We start from the raw sequence: 26,406 nt of genomic DNA on the forward strand, positions 1-26,406 counted from the left end.
TGCAGACACAACTATACTATTTTGGTTTGTTGGAAAGAAATTGCCATAACACCCAAGATTAACCCATTAAAAACACAGAATATGTGCTTTTTTATGCAGCCTAATTGTATTTTTTTAAATCTGTTCCTATTCATGAAACTTTCAACATGCTGCATTTTAGGCTTTTACTGTTGAAAACTTGTCGTTTGAGGAATTGGCTTTTAATTTGAAAAATAGGCGGGGGAACTTCCGCTGTTTGAGTGTTTTGACAGTAGAACTAAAGGTGACGGCACATTATCTACCATTATATTCAGCATTTTAATGTAAAAATGGGAGCTTGTCTGGCCTTGTGCTCCTTAGCCAGCTGTGTAAGTATTTTTTTTACCTTGTATCTGAGTTATTTTAAAACCTGAGGCTTTTTTTCCGAGGCTAACGTAAGACTTGCTATCGTTAGCTAGCATATGTGAGATAACATAAGGTTGACACAGCTAGGCTAGTTAGTAACAGCTAGTTATAGGAAAGAGTTAACCTGAATGCTCTTACTTTAAGTATTTAGTAAGTTAGCGTCTATAATACTAGTTGTACTGGCCAATTAAACTATTGTACTGAAAATCCCTGAGAAGCTAGTTTAGCTAGCTAATACTGGTGAATCACGAAGGAAAAGAAACATCGAGGAAGTGTCAAAACAGACCAAACAACTAACGTTATATTTACATAATGTCAATAGAGCTGCAGGGCTAAACGGTGTACTCTTACTAATCTTACAGGATACAGCTAGTTAATTAGGGTTAACAAAGTCAGCGTCTTTGGACTGAGTAAGGTGGAGTCAGTCTTTTAATGTCTGGATTATGTGGAAATCATAACACAACGGGGGCCAGTTATGTTTGATGAACTGAAACAAGACACATACTTGTTAATATTGATGATGCTTATCTACTTGGCTCCAGTACTGGAAATTCAATATCATGATTAGTACCATGCCAATATAAAATGACAACAACATTTTTTGGCATACTGTCAAAGCAGTTGCCTACATTCGTTTGATTGTTATCTGAATTTTAAAAGCCTGTCTTGCTCAAATGGGTTTCTCTCTCTTTTTTTCTCTCTCACCCACCATGCCAATTTACGTACTGTAGGCCTCCTGTCTATGTGGCTCAGCACCATGCCTACTCTGTGGTTGCTGTCCCTCTTCCAATAACTCTACTATCACACGCCTGGTTTTCTCCTTCTTTTTGCTGCTGGGGACCATGGTTTCTGTCATCATGATCCTGCCTGGGATGGAAACACAGCTCCGCAAAGTGAGATGGTTGTTTTGTTTGTTTGCTTTTTCAGCATGTCATTACTTAAGAACAAGCAGGATTGTATTACACAATGATCGACCACTATATTACATAGAAATCTTGAAGTAACTGCAATGACATACCCAAGTCCAAAAATTTGTGTACAGTAAATGACTAAAATGTGCTGCATTGTCAAACATTATCTATTGTAAATACTTCTTTGATGAGCTTAATTACATGCTGACTTTCTTGTGTTTCAAAGATCCCAGGATTTTGCCAAGGAGGAACTGCTATACCTGGCATTGAAAACAAGGTCAACTGTGATGTCATTGTGGGCTACAAGTCTGTGTACCGTATGTGCTTCGCAATGACTTGTTTCTTCTTTCTGTTCTCCGCCATCATGATTGGTGTTCGCAGCAGCAAAGATCCACGGGCAGCTTTTCAAAATGGGTAGGTACTTTATTAAATTTAAATGCAGCCTAATTGTTCAGGGATGGTGGCAGAGTTACATGAGCTACCTTCATCTATATGCTGGATTGATGTTGTGTTTGCAACTATTTATTTTCCAGGTTCTGGTTCTTTAAATTTCTGATCCTGATTGGAATTACAGTGGGAGCTTTTTTCATCCCAGATGGAACATTTCATACAGGTGCTAAGATGTTTTGTTGAATTTCAATAAACAGCAATATCCGGTATGTTTTTCTGGAGCAGACACAGATGTGGTGCTTTATTAGTGACTCAGGCAGTGGCGATTTTTCTGTTCCACATTAACAGTTTTAGCTAAATCAGTTGCATTTGTTTCCTGTTTCAGTGTGGTTTTATTTTGGAGTGGTGGGATCTTTCATCTTCATTCTCATCCAGCTTATTCTCCTCATCGACTTTGCCCACACCTGGAACAAAGTGTGGGTGGAAAATGCTGAAAACAGTAACAACAAATGCTGGTTTGCAGGTACAGCATTCACTTCAAAAGAGGATGTATTTTGACATGCTAAGCTATAAAGTATTTGTAAAATAATTCTGCGCATGACATAATATATTATTAGATAAGATAGATCTTGTTTGTTCTTAGTTAGAGAGCTGTAACTTGTTTTTATTACACTTGTGGATATATCATGACCATTATTTTTGTTTCCAGGTCTGCTGTCCTTCACCTTCCTGCATTACGCCCTGGCTATTACTGCCGTGGTGCTCTTTTATGTCTACTACACACAGCCTGATGGCTGCACAGAGCACAAGGTCTTCATCAGTCTCAACCTTATCTTCTGCATCATAATTTCCATTGTCTCCATTCTACCCAAGATTCAGGTACGGTGTTTCTTGGTCTTAGTGCATGCCCACACCACTACAGATGTTTTGTTGTAGTTTTACTAAATGCCTATGGACAATGTAACAGAAATTCTGTGTGAAAATTTGTTTGAAAGATGAACATTTGAAAACACTAGTGTGAATGAACCCCATATTTATGTTTTCTAGTTTGAACCCAGACAATTTATTCTTCTTCAGATAAATTGTTTTTAATAAAATATAATTTGGCTAACTATAAATAAATGCTCACTTCCACTCCTTAAAATTATTATTTTTCTCTCAGTTGAACCTGTAGTAGAAATACATATTGTATTTTAGCATTCGTTTCCAGACTAGTTTTGCATTTTGCATGACATTACTGTGTGTTTTCCCTATTTGTTACAGGAAGCCCAGCCACACTCTGGTTTGCTCCAGGCTTCTCTCATCTCCCTCTACACCATGTATGTCACTTGGTCTGCAATGACCAACAATCCAGGTACAATTACTATTACTGCCTTTTAAGATATATCTACATAATTAGGTATCAAAGATACCGATTGTATGACCTGCATAGAACTGGATTTTACTTTTTTCTGAAAATGCAATTTACCTAATAAAGAACTTGTGAATCAAGGACATTTAATTCTGACAGAGTATTCCTAAACCAGAAAACCTTCACACTTTATTTTTAATATACTGATATTGCCAAATCTAATTTCTACATATAAGTTATTTATGTAATGTTATTTGTAGTGGATTATACACTATTGGATTATACTATATACTACTATATTAATAGTATTTTATTAATTTATGACAGTCGCATTTACGATGCAATTCAAATGCAGAGAGATACATGTTATATCAAGTGTAATAGGCTGAGTGTATGTGTAATGTTGTGGGCATATTTTTTAGATCGGAACTGTAACCCCAGCCTGTTGAGTCTAGTGTCAAATGTCAGCACCATTGCACCATCTGGTGACAGCACTCCAGGACCAGTGCAGTGGTGGGATGCCCAGGGCATTGTTGGTTTGGTCATTTTCCTCTTCTGCACTCTCTATGCCAGGTAGGTTTAGCAGTACAAAAATCGCAACAAATTATGTTTTGTGTTTTAGATTTAAGTTTTTTTAAGAAACTGTTTGTTTGTCCGGTAGCATCCGTTCATCCAGTAACACCCAGGTAAACAAGCTGATGCAGACCGAGGAGGGCACAGGGTCAGGTGGAGAGGGTGTGGTGGGAGAGGATGGAATACGCAGGGCAGTGGACAATGAGGAGGAAGGAGTCACTTACAACTACTCTTTTTTCCACTTCCATCTCTGTCTGGCTTCTTTGTACATCATGATGACTCTCACCAACTGGTACCAGTAAGTATCGGTCAGCATCAAACAGGCATGCAACATAAGTCTGCAAAAATGTGCTAATCACAAATTATTAGTTCTAAGATAAAAACCATCAAAACAATTGATCATGTGTTCTGAGGTGGACACTGTTGCTTGTTGGGTAGACATTGTAGTTCTCCAGTATAACCACCAGAGAGCAAATTACCTCAGAGGCACTACATCCTAGAATTTGATCTGGCTGTTGTAACCAGAGGACTTACAAAATGCAGTGTGAGGAACAGAGCAGTGGTTGTGTACGCACCGCAATAGCAACTCTGTGAGAGAGGAGGGTGGGTGTGGAGACCTGTGTCACAGCCAGACCCAGAAAGCTACTTCTGGTCATTTACCAAAGTGATTAAGAGAAGTGAGTTACTAATTTTTAAATCATCTTATTATCAATAATGTACTGTTAGCTTCCCTGACAACAGACACATACGTAATGACCCTCAAAATCAAGTTGAGATTACATCCCACCTTTTAACTCCTGACAAAAAAACGCTAAATTTGAACGGGTGCATTTAGACTTCTTCCATCCTTTGAACTCAGCTTGAATCTTTCCAATTCACCTATTTTCATAAGGAAGAATATTTAATCAATTACACTTAATGAATTTCAGATAAATTTCACTACATGTGTTACATCATATTGGTACTACTAAATTGTACTCCTCCGTCTGTGTCCTCTGGCAGGCCAGACACCACCACCCAGGCCATGCAGAGCAGTATGCCAGCTGTGTGGGTGAAGATGAGCTCCAGCTGGCTGGGCCTCGGGCTATACCTCTGGACCCTCATCGCCCCTCTCATCTTCCCTGATAGGGATTTCAGCTGAGCACATCTTTGGAATTTTTGCTGTATTTTGTCTTTCTTTTGCTTTTCCTACCTTCTGTTTATTGCCTTACCTGATGTATTGGGCAGTCATTTTACTTGCCTCTGCTGTTGTTTTATTCATATCGGTGTGTGTATTGAGTGTGATAATCACTACACATGTGTAGTTGAATGGTTAATGACGGTTTTATTTGCCAGTAACTCACCTTGATAAGATGCTTTGTACTTTATGCCTGATGTATTGTGACTGTATGAACTCTGTTTTTGCAGAATTTTGCTGTTATGGGGCTATCAGAAGGACTGCCAGCAACAAGGCACTTTCTCAGTACCTCAGATGTTTTATTTACAGATTCCCATTTGAAGGCCTGTGACATCAGACTTCACTGATTGGACAGGTCTGGAATTCCCCTGATTAGCTGGACTTTTTTAGCACTGGGGCAATGAGGGCAACCCTCCTTATGAGCCCCAGAGTGAGTTGAGTGTGAAAACTAGATAAGACTAATATGCCACGCCCTACACATCTTAACAGGGCTTCCCTTTTGCTGCTAGTGTATATGCAAAATTACGTCACTGAACCTTGAGTCAGAGAGTCCTCACAGACAACCAGTCTAATCTCAGCTCTTCCTCAGCCGCTCCAACCTAAGGTCTTTCATCTCCGGTGCTATGCCTCTCCATGTCTGACTGTGTTTGGCCTTGTACAGCCATGGGTAATAATCTGTATCATTATAGCGGTCTATTAGTAGCAGGGAAAAGCGTATTGATCCATAGCAGTCAGTATCATGTAGTGTGCAATTTTATGGTTCAGGAGGTGAGAGCATGAACTCCAAACTACCTGGGCTCTCACTAATGCTATTATATCTAGATTGTACAGAGTGTATTATTCACTTAAGAGAAAAGGGACCTTTAAATACGGCAATGTATGTAAAAAAATACAATAATGAAACATTTCAGAAGTGGTAAATTGCTGTTAAATAGTGTTGACTTTAATATTATGTTGATGGTTGTAACGGTGGTACAGTAATTTTATGCATTATATAGTACTTACCTCAATTCCATTATGAAAGGAATGAGTCAAATGAAGTTAAATATATTTTGTAGGAAATCATTTTGGTACAATGCTAAAAATGTTATCCTTTGTCTGCTACATTCTTCTCTAACATTTCATTGCCCACGCACATGAGTCAGTGAATCCTGTTTCTCTGGCTGCACATGAGGATTATGAATGGAGTTTTTCAGTGTTGCGATAAAATGATTTTTTTTTTTTTTTTTTATATTGCCTAGTTTGTTAAAAGGTCAAATATTTTACCATCATCACCTCAATATGAATATTATTTAGGCAAATTTGACAATAGTCAATCATAACACAATATTTTACAATACTATTAAGTGCCTTTTTGTAGTCCTGCGTTTCAAAGCTGGTTTAACTAATGCTGACATGCGCTCCTCTACCTGTATACCCGGCCTTACACATCGTGGTGAGTCAGCCATTGCATGACATAAGGCATGGGCCGATGACAGTGGATATTATACTTAATGTATAAACACCATTTTTAATAAAGAAAGATTTAACTCAAACCTAATAGTTTTGTCAGTGATATATTGAGGAACAATTATTATCAGTAGTTGGAATTTTTAAGCTGTTTTAACCCTCATGGATGTTACTGATTGTAATAAACGTCTCCTGCTAATTAGTTACCAGAGTGCAGGTATTTTAATCTGAATTTCAGTTGGAAATTTCATTGCAGAAAATACTTGATGTCATATGTTAATGTGTTATCTTGGTATTCTGTCTTCCACTTCCATCTTGACTTGTGTAACCTGTCATTTGAAAAGTATTGCTCTGACCAGGTTTTGCCCTTTTCACCTAACTGTAAATTAAAGTAGTAGGTTGAAATGACACAGACCTGGTGCCTGTGCACAGCCAGAGCAGTTTGTGCCAGTGCTTGCAGCCTCGACTGTGTTATTTCCTTCTTGCGTGACTGGCAGACAGGACATGTTAGTTTTGGCTGCTAAGTCACTCAATCCATTTGGCACTGTCTGTAACTGTTCAGGACACACTACCTCCTGTCAGCTTCCACCCTCCCACAACACCACCCCTTGCTCAGCCTATCCATGACTGTTCTCAGTTGACGGATTGTGTCATGGTTTTGTTTTGAGACTGAATTCCCATTTCCTTTAAATTCAGTGGAGGAAACAATCACTTTCCGAGCAATGTAGAGAGGACAACGGCATACAACTGTAAACACAACTCCTGTTTGACTACTACTGTAGTAAAACGGAAAAACCTGAGGCAGAAATGCAGATGTTATCAGTTGAGAGTGCTGGCAAACGGATAGATGTCATTCAAATTCACTAATAGGAATAGACAAGCAGCGCTCCACCAATCCTCTGTCTTTTACTTTACTAACTTATTGCTCCAGCCAGGTGAAGACAAACTCAGTTATTATTTGTTGCAGCGATCGAAGCATTTCATGTATAAAAAGTACCTGTTTTATTACTGTGTGACTCTTTATACCCCTCTTCCTTTTAGTCCCATCTGAAATTTAACAGCCTCTGAACACAGCCAGCACCATCTGAGATGAAATTTGCCAAGCATCATAAATCGCACTTTTTATTTTCCCTGTTATCATCAGGTGTACAAATGCAAAATGTTGCAATAGTTTTTGTTTATTTGTTTGTTTTTCTCCTAGCATAGATTTAAGACACTCTCCATCTTTGGCAATTGGTTCCAGCGTCATAAATCCCACCTTCATTTCCTCTGTTATCATCAGCTGCAATTTGTCACTGTAATAGGAAATCGGACGCTGTAATGTGTTGATTAGGAGCCACTTAGTATAGCTCTGCAGCTATGCTTGGTTAGGCATCCTGGGATTTTTAATTGCATATCACTGAAACAATGGTTATCACTGGTAACGTTATCCCTGACCTTAATCTTCTCTTCCCTTTTCTCGCATTAGCTTGGAAATGTCAGCATTTAGCTGCACTTTGTCTCCACTTATGACGAATAAGGTCATTTTCTAGATAGATCCTGAGAAAATCATGACGGCATTTATTTTGACAATAAATTAACTGTGAATGACACAGCGGTTCCTGATGCTGATTTGGAGAAACATTGTTTTGCAAGTGAATCGTTCATCCCTGACCACCTCTTTGACACAATGACTGGAAATGCCTGTCTGAGGTGTAATTGGGTTTTAAGAGTGGGATCCAGGCCCATTAAATTATGTGCTGCATGCAGGGAAGCTAATTGAGTTTGGGCCCTGCTGGCATACTACATGCGCACTGGAAACATTTATCCAACATTAAGCCCCAGTTAGACTTTTCAGGATGGGAAACTTGTTGCTTGATGATGGGAAGCGAATATGTTAATGCCTGTTAGTACCGCTGTGCAGTTTCTCTCCATCAAGGAAAAATGTGGGCACAAACAGATCAGATTGTTTCTACTAAACCGTTCCACTGGACTTCTGGGGTTTGTTTGTTTTTTTCCTATTTTGTTAAATCACCTCTGTTCCATCTCTCTGGCTGCAGTGCCGTGTACTCTTTCCAAAGCTGGAAGTCTGAAAGTCTGAAAGTCTGAGCGTGTTCGTGTTTGTGTGGCTCTCTCGTGTGCGCATGCTCTGCCCCGGCTCGGAGGAGCAGCTAATGCAGTTACATAACACTCAGTGCAGCCGGCGTCTGCTGTGAGCCAAATGCCAGGCCAGTCTGGTTACATAAGCCTGTCAGAGTCATATTGTAGCAGTACGGAGAGCTCACACCACAGCGTGTCTTCACACTCCTTTCACCAGCTCCTGCTCTGTCTCTCACTTTCTACCACTGTCTCTCTTTCTCTCCTATCCTTTTTTTTTTTTTTTTTTTTTTTTGTGGAAATCTCTCCCCACCTTCCTCCTCTCCCACTTTTCCTTCCCTTCCTTTTCCTCTTGGCACTTTTCTCAACACCAGAAACAAAGAGTCAGCGTGCTGGATGCAGAGAGAGGCACAACTGAGTACAAGGACAACATAATCAGTTGCTGATTGTTTTATTGTCCTTTCTTCCTCTACCTAACTATCTACTGTGACAGTGATGGGAGGTCAACAGAAATGTTGTGCTGCGACTCACCACCCCACCCCTCACTTGTGAGCTCTGATGTTCACTGGCCTTTAGAGCACCATTTGATCTTGGGGGGGTGTATCATGCATGCAGCAGCCACGGCTGTGGTCAGGTCAGCCCCTCACAGTGACCTTTACTGTCTGTGACCCTCACCACTCCCCCACTGTAGAAGGAGGTCAACAGAGAGGGTCATCAGCTTAGCAGGAAATGTAGTCAGAGCTCTGAAGGCTCTGCAAAACGCTGCCCTGCCTGGATTTGCCTCTGGGACAAGTGAATTGATTTGTGGCCTCAGTTTCTGACCTCCACTAGATCTACCATTTGCGTGATGCGGTGTCAGCATCACTCTGTTCATTCTTGGGAGTATATCAGTGAAGGTGTGTTTGGTGGTCTAAGTCTGTGCTGATGAAATACTGCGGCTGAATCAGAAACAAATGTGCTCAGTTCAGGGCGCGTAGGATTACCTCCATCCGTCTCCAAAACTCCGATTCTCGCTCAGGCGACTGCATGACTTTGTCTGGCTAATTAGAATTAATGGCATTAATCAGGAACTGCTCCTTTCAGCCAATCGCAGCCTCCAACACCTCCTGGAAAGTCATGAGCTTCGCCAGCCCACTGGTGGAGGCTGAGAGAGGGGGCGGTGCCCGCTGAACAGACCTGCCGTGCGGGGTGGTGCGGAGCCGCCGAGTGTGTCTTGCGTAGGGCGAGATGTTGTTTTGTTGTGACGATCAGCTGAATGTGGCATCGCTGTCCGGTCTGAGACAACAGTGGGAAGCTCCCCGAGCCCATCCGGCTCTCCAGCCCCAGGGACGCGGGCACCGAGACCAGCTCTATCCAGCGCGTCGCAATCCAGGAAATGCGGACTTCTGGCCCTTTCACCACGGGATAAATGGCTGCAGCGCCCGAACTGTAGCGAGCTGGTAAAGAAAGCCAACTGTGATATTACTGATCATGACTTAGTTTCGGTTGTGTTGCAGTGGTTGTCACTTGCAGAGGCGGCGCGGTGTGAAGTTCAGGGCTATGGGATCCGAGCGTGTTTCCACAGCAGGGGGGTGTCGCGAAGTTGTGCTGGTTGTGACCCAGCGTCATGTGAATGTGTCGAGCGTGCAGCAGACAGTAGGAGCCGTCAGTTCAGCGGCATGTTGGAGGCTGTCGCCGGCCAAACTCTCTCCGTGCAGCTTGGAGGCGTCCGGGGCGCTGCTCCTGCAGCCGACAGCACACGCTTCACCGCGGGCCGTCATCCACCCCGTGTGTCCTTAATAAGAAACCAGTTGAAAAGAGTGCAACAGCACCGAGTGGTGTTACGATTCACAATCAGGCCCCAGAACTTGTTTCTAATGGGCTCCATCTCCACTTGCCAGGTTTCTTTAGAGGATGACATCATGCTTTTGTACAGACTTCATCCGCTGTTATGTGGTAGATGGGCGAAGTTGACCAAAACAGGGTTATTTTAGTGGCTGCTCAGTCAGTAACACCTACTATATTTTAAGTTGAGGTGAGTCATAGATTTCCCTCAGAGGGTCCCTCTCTAGACAAATAAGGTAGTGACAATATTAGGAAATTTGCATAGAGACACAATTAGTGGAAGTTACTGTGTAAAATTTCCATTGGCACATACATTTCTTAGAGATCTATCTATCTATCTATATATCTAGACTGTCTGCCTGTCTGTCTGCCTGCTACTTTGATAGTGATTATATCAATATGAAATACATGCTGCTTATTTAAAAAAAAGGTTTGCCATTAGTCAAAGCTCTGGTAGCAGTTCAGATGCTTGTTTGGCAGGAAGTGAGGTAAGGATGGCGCTTTTATATGTTGCTCTATGTAGATGAAGACCACAATGGTTTGCACAGCTGTCTGCGCGAAAGCCAGGTGCTGGTGATAGTAGTTTAGATAATAGTTTTTGTTTTACGTCGGCAGAGGTTCAGAAACCCAATAAATGCAGCTCCCTCTTCAGTCAAGAGGAATGTGTGGATGTTGTGGATGCAACAATGGCAGCGATGCTGCAGTGCTCTGTAGTGCAACACAGAGCACGGGAATATAGTAGATTGTGAGAGCGTGAAGGGTGAAGGGGATGAGTGAAGAGAGGCCAATTGAATCAGCACAAAGTGGCAGCCTACAGTGCTCCGCTCTGGCCTGGATCAAGACCACTTGTGGTGCTGGCTGAAGAAAGGAGCTTGCTCAGCAGGCACCCAAGGAGAGCGCAGCTTCATTTTCTTGCAAATTCCCAAGATTGTTTGACATCATGAGGCATTTGATCGTTGAAACAAATCTGAGCTTTAGGGATTACTGCCATTTATGGATTCAACGTGGATCGGGATAAAAGCTACACGATAGAGCTGCTTTGATGTTTTTCATTTTTTTTTTATACCATTGTAACTTGGCAGAAATGTTAGAAGGTGGTTTGCTAAGAATAATTACCGTGTTTGAAAGCTTGATGTGAATGTGTTATTATCTGTGTGGCTGTAGAACAAGTTTTCATTCCAGTCGATGGTTTATCAATGCCAAGTCATTACAGAAAGCTCTGGTATTCAGCGTATTGTGCAATGAGTTTGTGCAGGTACAATAAAAGTTAAATGTCTCTGTCTCACTAACACCACCACTGATTACTGAAGACCTCACTCAGTTAGTTAGTTCAGCAAGTTTATGTGTGTGGGTGTGTTTGTGTGCATCTATAGCTCTCTCTGGCACAAACAGCACTCCAGATGGAAAAAGGACTGTTTTCTGCCAATTAACACAGAAATACTCAACACCTTATACACTAGATCCCTACTTGCACACACACACACACACACACACACTCAGCAGACATACCTTCTCCACTTATCCGTCTCTGGCACACTGAGTAAGCCTTGCAGGTGGCAACATGTTGATTTAAATGCATGAAATGCCATCGGCAGCAAGAGGGTCACACGGAGTTCCTGCTCAGACGCCCATATGCACCTACTATAGATAACAAGGTTTGATAACCAGAACAGCATTGGAGCCTAGGATCAGGGGACAATCTGCAGGGTTTTTCTTTCCACAAGTGTGAGTGACAGTTTAGTCTAAACCCTTGATGTAACATTTTATGTGTTGCAGGGATGGTGTGACACCTGTAGAGCTGTAGGAAATGTGCACGTGTTAGTTCGGCTTCACGCATCACTCTTGGCTCAAGAGATTACACAAAGTATTAAATGGCACGCATGAGGCTGTTTAAGTTTTGTTTTCTTTGAGAGAGCGGTTAAGAAGGATGGCATTATCAGTCTCCAGCAAGAAAAATAAACACACGCGGTGACACACACCCAGGCTGTAAAATCCTGGTGGCTGGTGGACACAACCTTTTCACATCCCTGCTGCTGGTCATTAATCCTGTTTTCTGAAGCACCAGAGAAGAATAGAGCCTCTGTAGTGCTGGGAGGACAGAATGAACCAGGAACAAGACCTTGGATACACGTCCACACAAACACACAAACACAAAATGGAGGCTACAAGAGCCGGTCTGGCAACTTCACAAGAGCCCCACTAGCCTAATAACTTTATTACATGAGTTCACTCCGGTTGTAATGGATTCTGAATAGATCTTTTAAAAAGGAACGTTTTCTGATTATTTAGTCTCGCAGCCTCGTCAGTCGTCAGCGGTTCTGTCTTTGCAGCATTTGGGTCAGCGTGTGTGTATCGGGGTTGGAAGGGGCCGAGGTTGTCTATCGGCGTCAGGCCTCAACTCAGCCTCTCACCCAGGCCAGTATGTTGGCTGCCCCCTTCCAATGGAGATAGAGTTTCCTTGTTTTTGCCAGGGAGCAGAGTCTGTGCTGTATGTGTGTTAGTTTGACTGCCTGGACTGTGCCCATGTGTGCCAGCCCAGGTTATGTAATAATATATGCAGACGATAATGTTCGTGTACAACCTGGCAGGCAGTGCAGGTTCTGCAGGGAGAGGACGCACAACAGAGAGGTTACTCATTCCCTTCATAAGAGTTAATCATTACCTGCTTGGGCACAGTTGGTGGTCAAGTGGAATGCTGAGGAGGGGGGGTTTTAGTGTGTGTTATGGCAATCTTCCCTCAAAATAGACCACAAGTTTATTATTACATCACACCAACACCAACTTTTCTCCAGCCTGTAATATGTCATTCTGACTGAATTTACATTTTCTATTGTTCTCGTCTGTATATGTTATAATCTATCTGTTTTCCCCTTGTATCAACATTGAGGGCGTTTATGTGCATGTGTTCACTTTCCACACGGTTGTGTAATAGTGATTGTCGTGGTGTGATTGTAGGCTTCTGTGCTGCTTACCACAGGTATGTATGGAAGGGGGTTTGGTCACATTGTCACTGGTGAGATTTTGTGTAAAACTTGGCAGAGACTGAGGACTGGTTGGGGAAAAAAAGGGCAATAACACACATAGTACAGTAGCTTATCAATTATTGGCTACGCAGATTTGAATGAATGGATTAAATCTGTCCCTCTGGAGGTCAGGCACATACCGCTTTTGTTGCCTTGAGAGATTAGCTATAGATGCATTCCTAGTGTGTGTATTGATCGCTGAGGCAGGCGAGGTGTTATGTTACTCGACTGGATCCCTCTTCCAAATTTCTGGCTTTCTCCCTCTCTGAGTACCAAGATGCCTCCTGACCACACCCTTCAAAACGCACTGCATCTGAAAAGTCTCCAGGTGTCCATACCATGACACTGTGTAAAATAAATCAAAGAAAAGAGAAGTAAAGATGCAGTAACAGTATTCAACTCTTCGAATGATAGTTGTTTTCTACTGGCTGCCTTCTTTATTCTTCTTTTTAGAATCAATTCCCCTTGTTTTATCTCCTCTGCCTTTCTTTAGTTTCAACTCTCCTCTCTTTTCCTCTCTCATTCTCTCCTCCTACCCTGGAGTCCTTTGTCTCAGTGTGTAAGGCGTCCCTGAAGTAACAGCAAGTGAGGATTGGAGGGGATTTCTGCTCTGCAGGAGGGTAAGAGGGCTTTGGTGGAAAATCCTTCCAACCTTGCTGCGGATCTGCCGAGCAAATCAAGGCAGCAGGCGATACTCCAGCACAATCCTCCCCAGCCATGTTACTATCACTGAAGCAGAGCAGTTGAACTAACCCCTGGACAACCCCCTTTAGCTGCACTTTTTAAAAGCCCTGTGAAATCTGTGGAACAGCTTTCAGTATAATCCAGATGTGTTCCGACTCTGTCATGGCACTGTCAGTCAGCTGTGTGCTATGATCAGCCGTGAGGAACGCTTACGCTTTACCTGGTGTACCTTCATGCTATGCAATGAGTTGGCTCACCAGGAGCACTGGGAACTGCTCCTTTATTATATTTTCACTCATACCCCCCCAGTATGATTCACACACTCATAGCTGCCATTGACTAATTTCAAATATAAAAGTTGTTGGTAGGTAGGTGTGCTGTGGTTTGCACACATGAATTTGTTATTTACTGCGTATTTGGGTCCCTGTGGGCAAGCTGTGCCCTGACATCGTCAAGTAAGGTCATATAAAGAACATCTCATTTTAGATGCTGTTAATTATGCAGGAGAGTGGTTGACTGCCGTCACTTGGGAAGGTCATTCTCCCCACACCCAATTGAAGGGCACAAAATTCTGCAGATTTTGGTCTGTGTTTCTTTTGTTAGGGTGGAATTGTTCATTTTTTGTTGTGGTTTTGCAATGCTACTGATGCTGAGCTGACATCCTGTTTGAGGTCAAAACCTAACTTAAAAGACTTGAGCTTTTGCAGTCGTCTTCCATTCGATGTCATTTCCCACTGCATATGAAGTGTATTTACACAAGATGTGCGCACTCTGTAAGCAAGTCTCTGCAGGTTTATGTGTATTCTGTGATTGTTTATGTGTGCGTTGTTTTTGCAGATGCCTTCATCTTGCAGCGCCTAAGCGAGGGCATATGTTTCACCTAATTGAAGGTCAATATTTGCATGAGCATTCCTTCAGACAACTTTCCTACCTTGGTCTAGACAGAACACAGGCTACCACTGTACTCCAGTAAAGTCATATTCTAGTTTCCACACTACCTTTACGCTGTGCCAAAGCAGAGGAATAGTCCACAACTATTCTGCAAAAGCGTTTGATTGTGTTAAACCAATGTGAACTTTGCAGAACTCATCGGTTTTCTTGCTAAATACTGCTAGGAAATAAGCGCAAGAAACATTTTGCACATGGCTAATTAAATTCAGCAAACGTGGGAATTTCCCTATTGGATTGTAAATTGGACTTTGAAAACATCAACAGTGGCAGGAGGAGGGAAAGAGAGTGGACGCAAAATGCTATAGTCAGCCAATGGGAATATTTCCAGTGGTCCACATCTGTTGAGTCAGATAGGTTGGGTCCACTGTACTGTCACAGTTACGAGAATTAAAGGCCTAACTTCAAGACCATAGCAGTGGTTTGGCTTGTTAAGTTATTTATTACAATGGTTTGCATAAGTACCAGAAACTAGCAAACCATGTTCTGCTGTTTGGGGGGAAAAAAAGGTGGTTGATCTAACTGTCCTGGCATCAGATAATACCATTCATTAGAAAAAGCTTTTTAACTTTGACATACCCCACTTTTCATAGTGCGTACTGTATAATTTCCCTGTTTAGTGAGGTCAAATGTATGTTTTTCCTCCCAACAAAATGGTGGCTAATCTGAAAACAAAGTTTGCCTTATTAGACGTAACTGTATTTTCAAATCTCAACATCTACTTTGCTAAGTAGAGCATTACGGTGACTTAACAACCACTAAAACCTGCAAACTGGTATTGTCCTTTAAACTACTGGGAATCATGGGAGTGGTTGCACACCTCTTGTACTACTGATCTTAGTGTTAGTTTAAGATTATGCTTTGCTGACTCCGGGTTCAAGAACAAACCATCGTTTCTTATTTGGTCGTCTATCTGGAAACTCTAATAATCCTTGTTGAGACAGTCTGTTCCTGCGGTTGAGTTCACCCACTAGTCTCATAGTTGAACAAAAGGGATGACGGTAGGTGAATCACCTTACAGCCCTAGTGAAGTAATCTCATGTCACATACTGCCACGGTGGATTAACGGCTTAAGATGAGTATGAATGGTCAGGTGATGGTGCTGCTCAGCATGAATCAGTGTTGGAGAAGCTGGTTTGTTTGATAATGTGGCTTCAGCATTTTTTATCTCTTCCCATTCACGCCGCCCTTATCACGAAGATTACATGGAGTATTTTCAGCACCATAAACACACATACACACATTATTTGTCATGGATGTTCTAGAAACTTCCCTCAGTAGAGGATCCTCCCCACCATGCCTCCCACCCTGGCTTTCCCCCGTTTGGCAGAAAGAGCAAAAAAAAAAAAAAAAAGGAAAAACCCACAAAGCTGCTGACACAGACTCACCCACCGTAATTGAGAAAATAAACACATGATTAAAAAAATGTGAGTGCTGCTCTTCATAGGGTAGGTACATGTTTATCTTCTCCTGCTCAGGGTTGGTTTTCAGCAAGGTTTTCATCACCTCCCAGGGAGCAAGGATGGATGAGATGGGACGGATTGTGGGTGAGCCTGAGGAAGGAGACAGAACAAAAGTAAATAGTTTAGGCTAGCACATTAAAGTCCAGGGCACAAGGTAAATCCATCGATGTGTTTTCTATACTGTACCTGTGCAGGGTCATTGGCTCTGAACAGCATCCCTACACACACACAGAGACAGAGACACTTAACAGTAAACTTCAAATTCATTAGTTGTTATAAATCTTGAGATCTGGTTTCCTGCCATGACTGAGATAAACAGTCTAGGCAGACGACGATGAAATGGGAGCATATGTTTTATTGAAAATGACAGAGAGTACTGTAGGAAGCGCGTCCTCAGTCCGATACGTTAGTGTTTTCTGTTATGTAATCCTGCTGTATTCAACAATGTCAAACAGTCAGCAGTCCCACTGTTTGCACCCAGGTAGTCCCCCACCTCCTCCCCTTTTTTCCTCGCTTTGCACCGTCAGCACAGTGCTTGGGAGTAACCCCAGCTTAGTCACTGCAGACTTAGATTTTTCATCAACACTCTGCAACTCCGATATGCTTAATGGCACTATACTCGTCCTTTGTGGAACTGCTCTTTCCCTGATGTCAGCTGATTGACAGGGTGCCAGTGATGACGTTTGGGGGAAAAAGGGAAAATGAGATGGTTGTGTGCACATGGTGCTCCGTGGTGTATCTCTGGCTCAAGCTGGCTGGCAGATTTCACTCTGACACCTGTGTCCATAGGGAGGCCAGGAGCCGCCCAGCTGTTAACATGACCAGATGATGAGACAGAGGGTTCAGCCTTCCTGAATGTCCTTATTTTTCAGACCCCTCTCTCTCTTTCTCTGTTGCACGAGAGAGACTCCGAGATGTAGCAGTATGTGATTAGTTACAGTTTGTGAACCCAATTAAAACAAATGCGACAAAAACATTATACATATGATACATATCTGTTTATTGTGGAATATTATACAGTCTTAAGTATCTGTATATTTTTAAATTATGTGAACACATGTCTACAGTTACAGCAATAACTTAAGCTAAACATTTCGAGTAACTGTTTATCAGTCCTGCACGTTCCCTTGGGGGGCTTTTAGTCCACCCCTTCTTGAGAAATCTGCGTCATTTGAGCCATTACAATCTCGTATAAACCTGTGACGTCCTTTTCAAATGACTGTAAATGATAATTCTAGAGGTTCACATATTTCTACACAATATATGAACGAATAGGTTTATTTTTAAAAATCTTATCTGTAGAAGTGGGTTAGCTTTATCTAATTTCAGTATTTGAAAAACCTAGTCAAGATTGAGGTCATGTTTATGCTGAAAAAGAGAAAGGTCTAAAGGGTCCAGAAACTTTCAAGCGCCACTGTATCTGAGAGGCTGATTGGGATTACCGGTACAGTATCTGGAGCAGCAGGGATGGGTTCCCACTCGCTGCCGCTGAGTAGGGTGTCCTTTACGGTGGAAGTGTCTAAATTACGCAGAAGAGGGAGATCATGAGAAAACCCTACTGATAGTTTTGGAGCGGGAGGAGAGGGCAGAGTGGAGGAATTAATTTTTCTCTGAGCAAGAGAGTGTGAGACACACACACAACATTGTTGCAGGGGTAAAAAAGAGAGGGATGCCCTCTGTATGATTAGTGTGATTACATGACATGATTCTGTTTATGACAACTAATGTAACTAGATTGTAGATCTTGCGTCAACTTCTTCAGCCTAAGTATAATGTTTCTTTGTCAGCCTGTGAGATGGATGGTCTCTGTGGTCTTGTGAGAGCGAGCTGTCCCTGTTGCTAGGCCAGCAACAGTCTTTCTTTCATTGGTCATAGTTATGTGTTTTTGCTTGCATGATTGGTCATGTTGTTATCGGCTCACGGATACACATGTCACGGGCTGGTTGTTTGTTATTGAGCAGGCTGGAAAGAGGGCTCTCTAGGACTTCTGTGTTTGAACATTTTGCTGCAGCAAAACTCTGGAGCTGCATTTAGCTTTGCAGGGACTATGAGAGCGCATCATGCCATCAATCTACGTAATGCACTGTTTATTGCTTTTCTGCATAACAGTGTTATTAGATTATAGTGGGTGCAGTTTTTCTTGGCGAAAAGACAACAGAGTGTTAAGTTGTCTCATCTGCAACATTAAAGTATGTGTCATACAACAAGCCTGTATAAAGATTTCCTAAAATGTTATCCTCCCTAGTGATTTTTTTATTAGCTGAACTTAATGATACTGCTTACTAAATGATAATTACCAATTATTAGCACATTAACATGCAAGACTAACCTGGCAGATATTTCCTGCTAAACTGTGAGCGTGCTCTCATAGTGCTTGGCCCACAGTCTCACAAAGTTGCTATCACAGCTACAACAGATTCTTAATATGAACATATTTTAGAAATTATTAAACATAATAATTATGTTTGAAATATATCAAATGGTCCAGGAAAAATACTTTCCACTTTAGTTGACCTACTCAACATTTTCAACTTAGAGTACTCAAACCGAAACAAAGAATATAACCAGATACAGTACGTTGCATTTTTGTTTTACCCAAGTGAAGGCGTGGCCTGTCAATCATCCTTTGCACAACCTACGTGAAATGACGTCTGTTCCAACCAAATGTCTGTTGAGTCCTGCCAGACCCCAACGAGCAAAGTGAAAACTGTGGGCTGGCGAGGCTTGGTATGCTTGTCTAATGTGGTTTTGTTTGTGTTAATGTTCTTGGTACATGTCAGTGTGTGAGCGTACATGTGGATGTGTGTGTGTGTGTGTGTGTGTGTGTGTGTCCAATCATAAAATCCAAGGAGTGCTCTCCCTGATCCATACTTCCTCATCTCTGTCTTATTAATCACAAATCTCAGCTGTGGAGTGCTCTCTGTCTAATTCATTTGTTCAGATACTGTTGAACTTTTCATGGTATTGCACAGTTTTGTGCAATGTGTAGTCAGGCTGCTTCAACAATGAAAGTTATCCTAGATTAGATTTTGTTGCTCTTAAGATTAGATTTCTGCTCTAAGTTTAGCAGTTCCCTCAGAAAACATATTTTGCCATTTGTTTAAATTTAGTGGGCTCAAACTTGTGATTTTCTCATCTGCAATTTAAATGGTCTGTATACAGCAGTTTGTTAGAGAAAATGTTCTACATTTGAAGTACGTGACCTGCTGTGCTGCTGCTTGTGCTATGAGCAAACATTTTAAGCATTGTAATAATGTTACATTACATTTAAATTCCATGCTTTAAGTAAATCTTAATTAGGCACTATTTAGCTCTAATTAAACATTTATAGAAAATAAAAGTAGTAAGTAACCAGTAGTAACCTTCAATCAATCCATCAACACATTGAATGCAACTGTTCTCCAAGCGTTGTTTAATCAAAAATATGTAGAACTGAGAACTTTCTACTGACTTTCAAAAGCTTAATTTTGTACTTGTTTGGGGAAAGTAAGGCTGTCCTGAATACAGATTTTGGGGCTCAGGAGCCTAGTTTCGAATATTAAGTGACTATCCAGAGCTTCATTATAAAGCGGGGGAACACGTGTTCATTCATAATCCCTGCAATCACAATTTCAAATAGTACATTACCACAGCAAACTAGAAGCATTACATTCACTGCAGTGAGTGACAGGGGTGTCAGGCACCCATGCTATGATATAATCTATGTGACAGATGCAATAATTTTAATATTGCAATTAAAATAAAAATATTAGTGATATAAAACAAATAAATACCAATCCATACAAATGAATATAGGAATATTTGTGACCAGCCATAGGGGAAAGCAGTTTGAATCGAACTAGAGTTTTCTGCTGACCACAAAAAGTCAGGTGACAATCTTGTTAACCACACGTCACTCTAGAGTTTACCTCTCTAGGAAATGAATTAACTGAAGGGATTTGTTAATTGCATTGCTTACAGTGCGAATGTTTAGTCAGAATGCATAGTTTATAACTGTGAAGTCTATATACAAAGAATTTCACCCCTGAAGAAACAATGTGACACCAACCACATTTCCATGTACTCCCAAGCCTTTATAGCTTCAGTGTGGTTTCAATTCCCCTCAATTTGCATTATTTGTCATTATCAACATAAAAGGGTATTAGAACATTATAATAATGAACTACCATCAAGTATTACTATTGAATGGATTCAGTACCTAAGGATGTGTCCATTCTGTGGTATGGGATGCTGGTACGTGCACTTTCTCAACTTCGAAGCCAGATAGACTTCATTTGAAAACAATGATGACAGATACAAAGTCTTAAAGAGTTGCCAAACAGCTCATTAGTGCCTGTAGGTAGGATAATTTTTGATTAGCACAAGATTATTTATAAGCGTGTTTTTACAAGTGTGCATTTTTTTGACTATTCTACAGCAGGATAAACCAAATTAGAAATAATAATTGAAATTATGATAATTCTCTTCCATAATGGTCAATTCATCATGGTAGGGCATGACACCCAGTCTTAGGTGAGCTAACCGTGTACCTGAGGCTACGTTGTGATTGCCATATATCTAGTAAGCTGCCATGATAGAAAGCTCTTACAGTAAATATTCCCACCGGGGAAACATTCACTGAGGTAACGTAATGATCCAGTGTGTGTATATCTACTGTATACAGAGAAGGCAATGAAGCTCTGCTAAGGACATGGTCAGAGACAGTGCTTCAACCTGTATTGGATGACGAATCAGCCGTATGTAACCAAGCAAGAACTAACAGGAAATCAATGTATCCAGCCACCTATTCCTACATCAATACAGTCTCTCACTTTCCTGCCGTAAGTCTGCTTATCTTGCTGTTCTGTCTCTGCCTTTTTTCCTCTCCGTTTCCTCGTCCTGTCTTTGCAGCATGCTTCTTTGAAAGCCACAGCATCTCTATTTTAAGGACCTCTTTGTTTCTCTGCCTGCCTTGTATTCAAATGATCAGGCTCACAGGCAAGAGGATGCAGCTCTGAATATGAGTGGGATGGTGGAGGAGGAGGGATGAGAGGTGGCGAGCCGGCTTTTGGAGTTGGGTTTCTCCTAACCAGATTTCTATGAGGTGACGACAGCTGGAGGAATGCACCGCCGATTCCCCTAACGCGGGTCACGTGACCTTGGGGCTCAGTTACCTAGAACAATTTGAACGGCTTGGGTGATCAAGAGAGAGAGAAATGTGCATCTACTGTACACGCACACTGTGATTTAATATCACACAGAAGCATGTGTGTGTTTTTAGGACTGTCGCTTTGTTATCGTACCCTGGAAGCAGATGGTGTGGCTGTGTGTGGCCTTCCCTAGTGGCCAGAGAAGATTTCACCCCCCCCCCCCACCCCACCAACAACGAGTGCAGCCGGTGACACATTTTTGTCTGTCTTGTAATGTAAAGTGGGCCAGCTGATTTCCAATAGAGTGGTGTGATTTACAGGACTTAAAGCAAATAGGCCAGCAAAACCGAGTCCATTACTTTGAACTAAGAGCTGTAGGAAAGTAAATGCATTCCAGCTTAGCTTTGATTGTACCTAGCACTTTGTCACTAAGTATCTTGCCCATATTGACATTTATTTTGACATCTTAATCTTTCTCGACTTTGTGCTTGCAGTACAATGAGGATATGTTTCAGTAGTTCTCTCTTGCTGACAGCTGCTACTGTAAAGATATGATTACCACAGTGTAGCCAGCATGTGCTTCGGTCTCATTAAACCCTTGGTGCAACTGCCATTACCTCACTCTTTCACATGGATGACCATCGCTCTGCTATTATTTAAATGCTAGTGGAAAATCCAAGCTTTCCAAATAAATAACGGCATTTATGTCATTTTCACAACATCTAGAATTTAAACATGACCAACCAGTAATATTACTCTAAATCTGTGCGTCCTTCACTTCAGTGAAGTGCAGAAACAAACCCTGTGTAGTATGTAAAACTAACAAACAAAAATAATCCTTTGTCCCTTTGCAGTTACTTTGGTTCGTTGGATTGGTTCGTCAAATTAATGGAAAAGCACTTAATATGCAGGTATCCATCTATGCAGAAAGTTTTGGTTTTATTTGCCTGTAGTTTGCGACCTTATCCAACCTTTGCAGTGAGGATGCATTTTTAGCTCACACGTATCGACATGTTCTGTAGATTCAGCATTTCACAACTTCACACATGCACACACAGATTTACTATGACTGTTTCAGCTGTACTTGATTGTCATGTGACTGATGGGCTGTCTCATATAGCCCTGCAGCTGGAGTCTCCAGATATGAGACTGCCGCTCACTGCACACACATCTGACAGCATTTTATAAGATTGTCTCAGATGGCAGATAGAGTGACTCCCGTTGGTTAGAGCTGTCCACTCTGGGCACAAAATGACCATTACTAGAGCTCTCTTTTTCTCTGTCTCTGTGTCTCTCCTACGCATTTGCACACACTGTCTTTCCCCCCCCCTGTCTTGTTATTCTCTGTCTTGCACTCTTTCACTCTCTCACTCTCCCTCTCTATCACATGCACTCACACACACCTCCACAACAAACACATAAACAGATGGGTCATCCACATGCCGTTTGTATATGTGCTTTGGGTTTGAAGGGCGGCTGACGAGGCGTTGATGCGTCAGGAGAGTCTCTGTTGACAGGCCACAAATGCAGCGTGGCACCAGGCAGAATGGGCAGTGGGGGCAGCCAGCGAGGAGGGAGAGTAAACTGTAAACCAACACTTAGGCTGAATGGAGTTGTTTGTCACTGTGGGTAGCAATTACTTGGACTGGCCTGGCTTTGAGTAAACTCCCTGATCAGAAGGGTGTCCCTCTGCCAGGCCAGGAGAGGAAGGCGGGGGACGGAGGCCCTGTTGATACATTCTGCGGCTGGGTCTTCGTGTTTGAACACACTCAGGCTGAGCATCCACCTGTTGACTCTTTCCAGTATCTGTGTTTGTACAGGCAGAACTAAAACCACCATCGGCTCCAACCTAACAGTTCAGATTAGCATAGTCACGGGTTACTGAGATGTGCAGATAAGGCATGGTGCCAGGTTGTATGCAGTGCTTCAGCAGGCTAGCTGGTTGTACCTGCTGCAGCTTCACACAGGATGCAGTACAGCAGCTGCAGAAAGAGGAACCAAGACAGGCTTTCCCATCACTGGGGAGCAATCCACATGGGTCACTTCATAGAAAAATATCATTGCTACAGAAATAACATACTGAAATGTAATGAAATGATTGCTGTCATGAAATGAAAAATTAGTGCACAGACAGTGGTCACTAACCAGCAGGTTTTAAAGTCACTGATATAGAAAATAATGGAAATGTCCTGCATTAATTGTTGGATATGACAGATGTTTATAACCTTTTTAGACATTAACCTACCAAACTGGAAAGTTTGAAAATTAAAGTCCTAGCACACCTTGGACTTAATGAAAAGTATAAAACCAGGTGGAAATTATTGTCACAGTAATGACTTACAGTATTTTATACTTCTACTAAGCAGTGTATTTTCCCCCACTTTTAATCACCCTAATTGAAGATGTACATGGTGTTTGCCTTAAGCCCATTCTTTTCAGCTGTACAATGACAGCGAGAGCAAATATCAAGCAGCCGACTGTGAACAGTGGGTAGAGTATGTGAACTGTGAACTTGAGATCCACGCATCAGTGAAACTTGTGGGTGCAGGGAGAACAGCTTTTGAAAATGTCAGTTCCTCTTTCTATTTTTATCCACTCATGCTCCACCCCCCGTGCTTTGTCACTCTTTTATTTTATATGCACGCCATTCTGGCTGTGTTTAGAGGTTGGTGTTGAGCTGTTGAGAAGTGAACCAATTGTCTTTGAGGGACACTTGATATCTGTTTCACTTCTGTCACAGCAACTCCCTCCCCGGGAGTCTTTTTGTTGTTCACTGCTGCTTTCCCTGATGGATTTATTTCATGTCAGAAGACCATTTAGCCTTTGAGGCAATGAATCAAACCTAATGCTTAAGACTCAGAAAATACTACTATTACTAATACTGTACAACTATAATAGCTGGGTTTAACTAGCATTGCAAATTGCTAATGATATATCAGCTCTATATAGGATATCACTTACCAATCAGGGACTTTACTCAAGGCCAGGCTACTTTCCATAATCACTACCCACAGCAACCCTGGAGACATGATTTCCTGGTAGCCTTCCTCATAATATACATGACGTTTACTTTGCCACATATAAAGACAGTGGTGCTTATTAATGGTTTAGCACCATGGAAAAGGGAAAGATAATGAGAGTGCGTTGCAAGGCTGAAATTTGGAATTACAGTAAAAAGGGAGAGTGGGTGCACAAGGGAATTGTGCATTTGTGTGTGACATAGAAAGAAACAGCAAAAGGGAAAAGGAAAAGAGAAACCCTGTAACAGAGAAAAGAGAGATCCTAAAGAAAAAATGAGGATGGTCGGTCTTTCAGTATTTTACAGGATCAGATATCACATCTGCTGAGGATACATATTGATTGACATCAACAAGACCAGGGTGCTCAACTCCATTAGCTGCCTGGTTGGTTGCATGTCAAAGACACGTTTTATATGTGTTTAAGTGAATACACATTATGCATATTTCAATTCAATTCAATTCAATTTATTTGTATAGTGCCAAATCACATAAGAAGTAATCTCAAGGCACTTTACAGTGATTAAAGTTTAAGACTTTACAAAATATAACTGTATACAAAATTATATGGAAAACCCAACAACCCCACTTGAGCAAGTACTAAGTGACAGTGGAGATAAGAAACCTCCAGCAGAACGAGGCTCAGGTTGGGCAGCCATCTGCCTTGACTGGTTGGGGTGAGTGGTCAAGTCGGTAGGAGCAGTAGCTGCACTCTGGAAATATACGCAATAGAAGGTTGTTATCTATAGTGTTTAATGCAGCACTAAGATCTAACAAGACGAGTAGAGAGAGAGGTCTGTTGTCTGACGCAAAGAGAAGATCATTAGTGACCTGTATTGGTGCTGTTTCTGTACTATGATGTACTCTAAATACTGACTGGAAATCTTTATACAGGTTATTCCTGTGCAGGTGATCACATAATTGCTTCAAAACTAGTTTTTCAACTAGTTTTTTAGAGATAAAGGGCAGATTGGATATTGGTCTATAATTGGCTAAATCCCCTGAGTCCAGAGTTTTGAGTAGAGGTTTGACTTCCCCAACCTTAAATCTAAGTCTAAGTATGAGGGAGGTCTTACAAATGAATCTAGAGCTGTTGTACATATGCGACCATCCATGCTAGTTGCAGTATTATCAACAAGATGGTCGACTTGTGGTGGAGTAAAGTTAAGTTGCACTCCTCTGTGTTGGTACATGGTTCTGAAATAAAGGATAGAATCAGTTCCTTAAATTTGTCAACAGCATTTTCAGATAAACATTTACTGTAGTGGAATTTTTTCTTAGGTGAGGTAAAGTTTAGTACAGTTAATTCAAATGAGAAGATTGGGAAGGGATCTATAGAAATGGCCCACATCATTATAGCAAAGTTACACACAGATTCACATCACATTGCATGAAATTATGTCACAGTATGAAAATGAAAGAATCAGGGGGTTTACGGTTAGACAGAAATGATGCAGTCAAGTCGCACTGGTGGTAAGAACAGAGACACACCGACTCAACATCAAAGAGCTAGGGTGCACTTGACACTAGCAGCATAGTGCTCATGTGCCTGCTCAAAAACACACATTCATTAATGTCCTAACACTGTTTACTGGTGCCAACAGTCAACTCCATAAACAGATGTTCCACTTCTCATGGAATGGAAACATCTGCTCCACCTCCATCGAGCCAGTGTTGTAGCTGCAGTTTGGGTCTAAGTTGAGGAGGTTACACTTTATGTCACAGGATAACGTGTTTAAGTTTGATTTTGAAGTGAAATGTGAATATGGAGCAGTTAAAGCACCCAAGTAATGACTGAATCTACTGTGAACAGGACATGTTCCAGTGGACTCAGTCCAGGCACATGGACAATTTGGTTGTAACCATTTTCTCACCAAAAGAATAGAAACAGGTACAATAATAATGTGCCCCAGTGACTTACATTCTAGGTGGGCTCCTTGTTTAAAAGGATATTGTTTCTATCATAACACCACAGTCAAACGGACAGAGGGGGGTCGGTTTACTGCA

At 41.7% G+C, this 26,406-nt stretch overlaps 2 protein-coding genes across 3 annotated transcripts in view; both read left to right on the plus strand.

Moving 5' to 3' along the window:
- Positions 1 to 218: 218 nt before the first annotated feature.
- serinc2l (serine incorporator 2, like) lies at positions 219 to 6,437 on the plus strand. Its single transcript, XM_026372770.1, has 10 exons — positions 219 to 347; positions 1,116 to 1,277; positions 1,522 to 1,709; positions 1,829 to 1,908; positions 2,071 to 2,208; positions 2,395 to 2,564; positions 2,949 to 3,039; positions 3,459 to 3,609; positions 3,698 to 3,907; positions 4,612 to 6,437. The coding sequence occupies exons 1-10, from the start codon at positions 309 to 311 to the stop codon at positions 4,748 to 4,750; spliced, it is 1,368 nt and encodes a 455-aa protein (XP_026228555.1). The 5' UTR covers positions 219 to 308; the 3' UTR covers positions 4,751 to 6,437.
- A 3,041-nt stretch (positions 6,438 to 9,478) lies between these two features.
- LOC113169035 (HIVEP zinc finger 3) overlaps positions 9,479 to 26,406 on the plus strand; it is a 35,998-nt gene continuing 19,070 nt past the window's right edge. For both annotated transcript variants that reach the window (XM_026370162.1, XM_026370164.1), the window contains exon 1: positions 9,479 to 9,750. The gene's annotated coding sequence lies outside the window, so the exon portion shown is untranslated. The remainder of the gene's footprint in view (positions 9,751 to 26,406) is intronic.

Source organism: Anabas testudineus, chromosome 16 (assembly GCF_900324465.2).
Source record: "Anabas testudineus chromosome 16, fAnaTes1.2, whole genome shotgun sequence".
Classification (NCBI taxonomy): domain Eukaryota; kingdom Metazoa; phylum Chordata; class Actinopteri; order Anabantiformes; family Anabantidae; genus Anabas; species Anabas testudineus.

Excerpts from the sequence above, each read along its gene's own strand:
- serinc2l (XM_026372770.1), top strand. The coding sequence starts at position 309 with ATGGGAGCTTGTCTGGCCTTGTGCTCCTTAGCCAGCTGT. Across the intron at positions 348-1,115 it reads TGTGCTCCTTAGCCAGCTGT|GCCTCCTGTCTATGTGGCTC; the intron begins GTAAGTATTTTT and ends TACGTACTGTAG. Across the intron at positions 1,710-1,828 it reads CGGGCAGCTTTTCAAAATGG|GTTCTGGTTCTTTAAATTTC; the intron begins GTAGGTACTTTA and ends TTTATTTTCCAG.